The sequence below is a fragment of the Protobothrops mucrosquamatus genome, unplaced genomic scaffold (assembly GCF_001527695.2).
Source record: "Protobothrops mucrosquamatus isolate PMUCROS unplaced genomic scaffold, P.Mucros_1.0 scaffold_294, whole genome shotgun sequence".
Taxonomy (NCBI): Eukaryota; Metazoa; Chordata; class Lepidosauria; order Squamata; family Viperidae; genus Protobothrops; species Protobothrops mucrosquamatus.
This window is the reverse complement of record NW_015386370.1, coordinates 1,304,696-1,306,405: the sequence shown is the minus strand read 5'-3', so window position 1 is coordinate 1,306,405 and position 1,710 is coordinate 1,304,696. Positions and strand designations below refer to the sequence as shown.

The window sequence follows — 1,710 nt, the reverse complement described above, 5'->3', positions numbered from 1 at the left end:
GTATAGAAATAGAGTTACTAGTATTGACTTAAGGGGAAGTAGGATATATTAAAATAATAATAGATTAGTTATATGTATAACTGAGTTAATTATATTGAAATAATTTGAATTGTATAAATATGATTTTGTTTTGATTAATTGATGGCCTTGCCACCATGTAAAATAAAACCAATAAAAATTTTGTTGAAAAAAAAACAAACAAATTCTTAAAACTTATTACCTTATTGTATATCAGTCAGAATACAACAATAGAGAAGTTAGAGATCCAATATTTACTTAGGTTTTTAGAAGTTTTTCCCCCTTCTCCCTCGCTCCTTGTTAAACAATTCTATCTTTAAATAACTAAATGGTGCAGACCCTGGCACTCGGAAACTCAAAAATCCTCCTTATTGGTAAAAATGATGTATATTGTTTTCATGGATAAATTTTCATAAGTTTCTCTAACTTATTTTCATAAAAAAAATTTCACTTGTTTGCTTTCTCTTTTCTTTAAAAATGAATAATTTATAATTGCACATTATAGATATTTAAGAGCACATTTCTTAGCTGGAGAGCCATTTACCTTTCTGAGAGCTGTGAAGGAACTCACTGCTGCCTTCTCTGGTCTGAAGACAATGGCTTACTCTCAGCTGAGCCACCTCCTCAATGCTGTTCTCCAACCTTCTCTCAAGCTCATTCTTTTCTTCTGCCAGCCGTTTCTTCTCTTCTTCCAAAGCTGACTTGTCTTGAAGGAGTTCGTTTATGGTAGATTCCAGGCTGCTGATTTGGATGTCCCTCTGGGCTTGTTCCCTCTTCAGACTCTCTATCTCCCTTTGAAGCAAGTCAACTGTAGATAAAGAAGTCCTCCTAACTTGGCTTCCATGTAGCTGATTCACCTGGTTCTCCAGAAGGCCAAGCCGAGTTCTAGTTGATTCTAGTTCCAGCTGCTGAGCTTTGCTTTCTCGCTGGAGATTTTGAATGCTTATCAATACCTCACTTAAGCCAGTACAGCTGTCTTCATGTTTACTGGGTACTGCAAAGGAATAAATGCATCTTCCATCCTGGTTATTGTTTTTGTAAAAATGGACGTGACTCCCCAATGCTCCCCATGCCATCCAGACTGAAATCAGCCATGTCACCAGCATCTCTGTGATTTCACACCAGCTTCTCTCTTTTAAAGTGAAGCAAGTTCTTTGAGAAACAGAATATGGATAAATTCATTCAATGCTTGCAGACCACAATTTTGTAGGGTTGGGAGTTAAGGGAGGTGCAGTAGAGGTTGGCTAGAAGCAGCAGCAGCAGAAGCAGCAGCAGCAGCTACAGAATATTTTAAAATTTTAAAACTCTCTTAAAGGAATAGCATTTTTTCTTAGAAAATATTACAAGACAACTTGCCAATTTTTGGCTCTTAGAGGCAGATCTGAAGCTTTAAAGAGCTATAAAGTCAACAGCTTATGTGTTTGTGGATGCATATATGAGAAAAGAAATGACTGAGAACTATTCTTTGGAATTTTCAACAGGGAGACGGAACTGCCTAGATGGTTCCGTCCCAGGCGCCTGATGGACCCGGAGAGGTTTCTGACGGAGCTTGGGCCATATCCTGAGGACCTGGGTCACGACTCGGCGGAACATCAGGCTGCGGCCTGGGATGTGGCCGCAGCCGCAGCACTGGACCGAGTCGTGCCGCTGCGGCCTCTGACCCGGCATAGATCTCAACTGGCCCCTTGGTTT

The 1,710-nt window shown here is 39.8% G+C and overlaps 1 protein-coding gene across 1 annotated transcript in view; it reads right to left on the bottom strand.

Annotated features, from left to right (window-relative positions):
• The window catches only part of MYOC (myocilin), a 21,325-nt gene extending 20,201 nt beyond the window's left edge, over positions 1 to 1,124 (bottom strand). The window contains exon 1 of the mRNA XM_015831990.1: positions 563 to 1,124. Coding sequence (XP_015687476.1) covers positions 563 to 1,124 — 562 coding nt within the window. The remainder of the gene's footprint in view (positions 1 to 562) is intronic.
• Between the last annotated feature and the right edge of the window lie 586 nt (positions 1,125 to 1,710).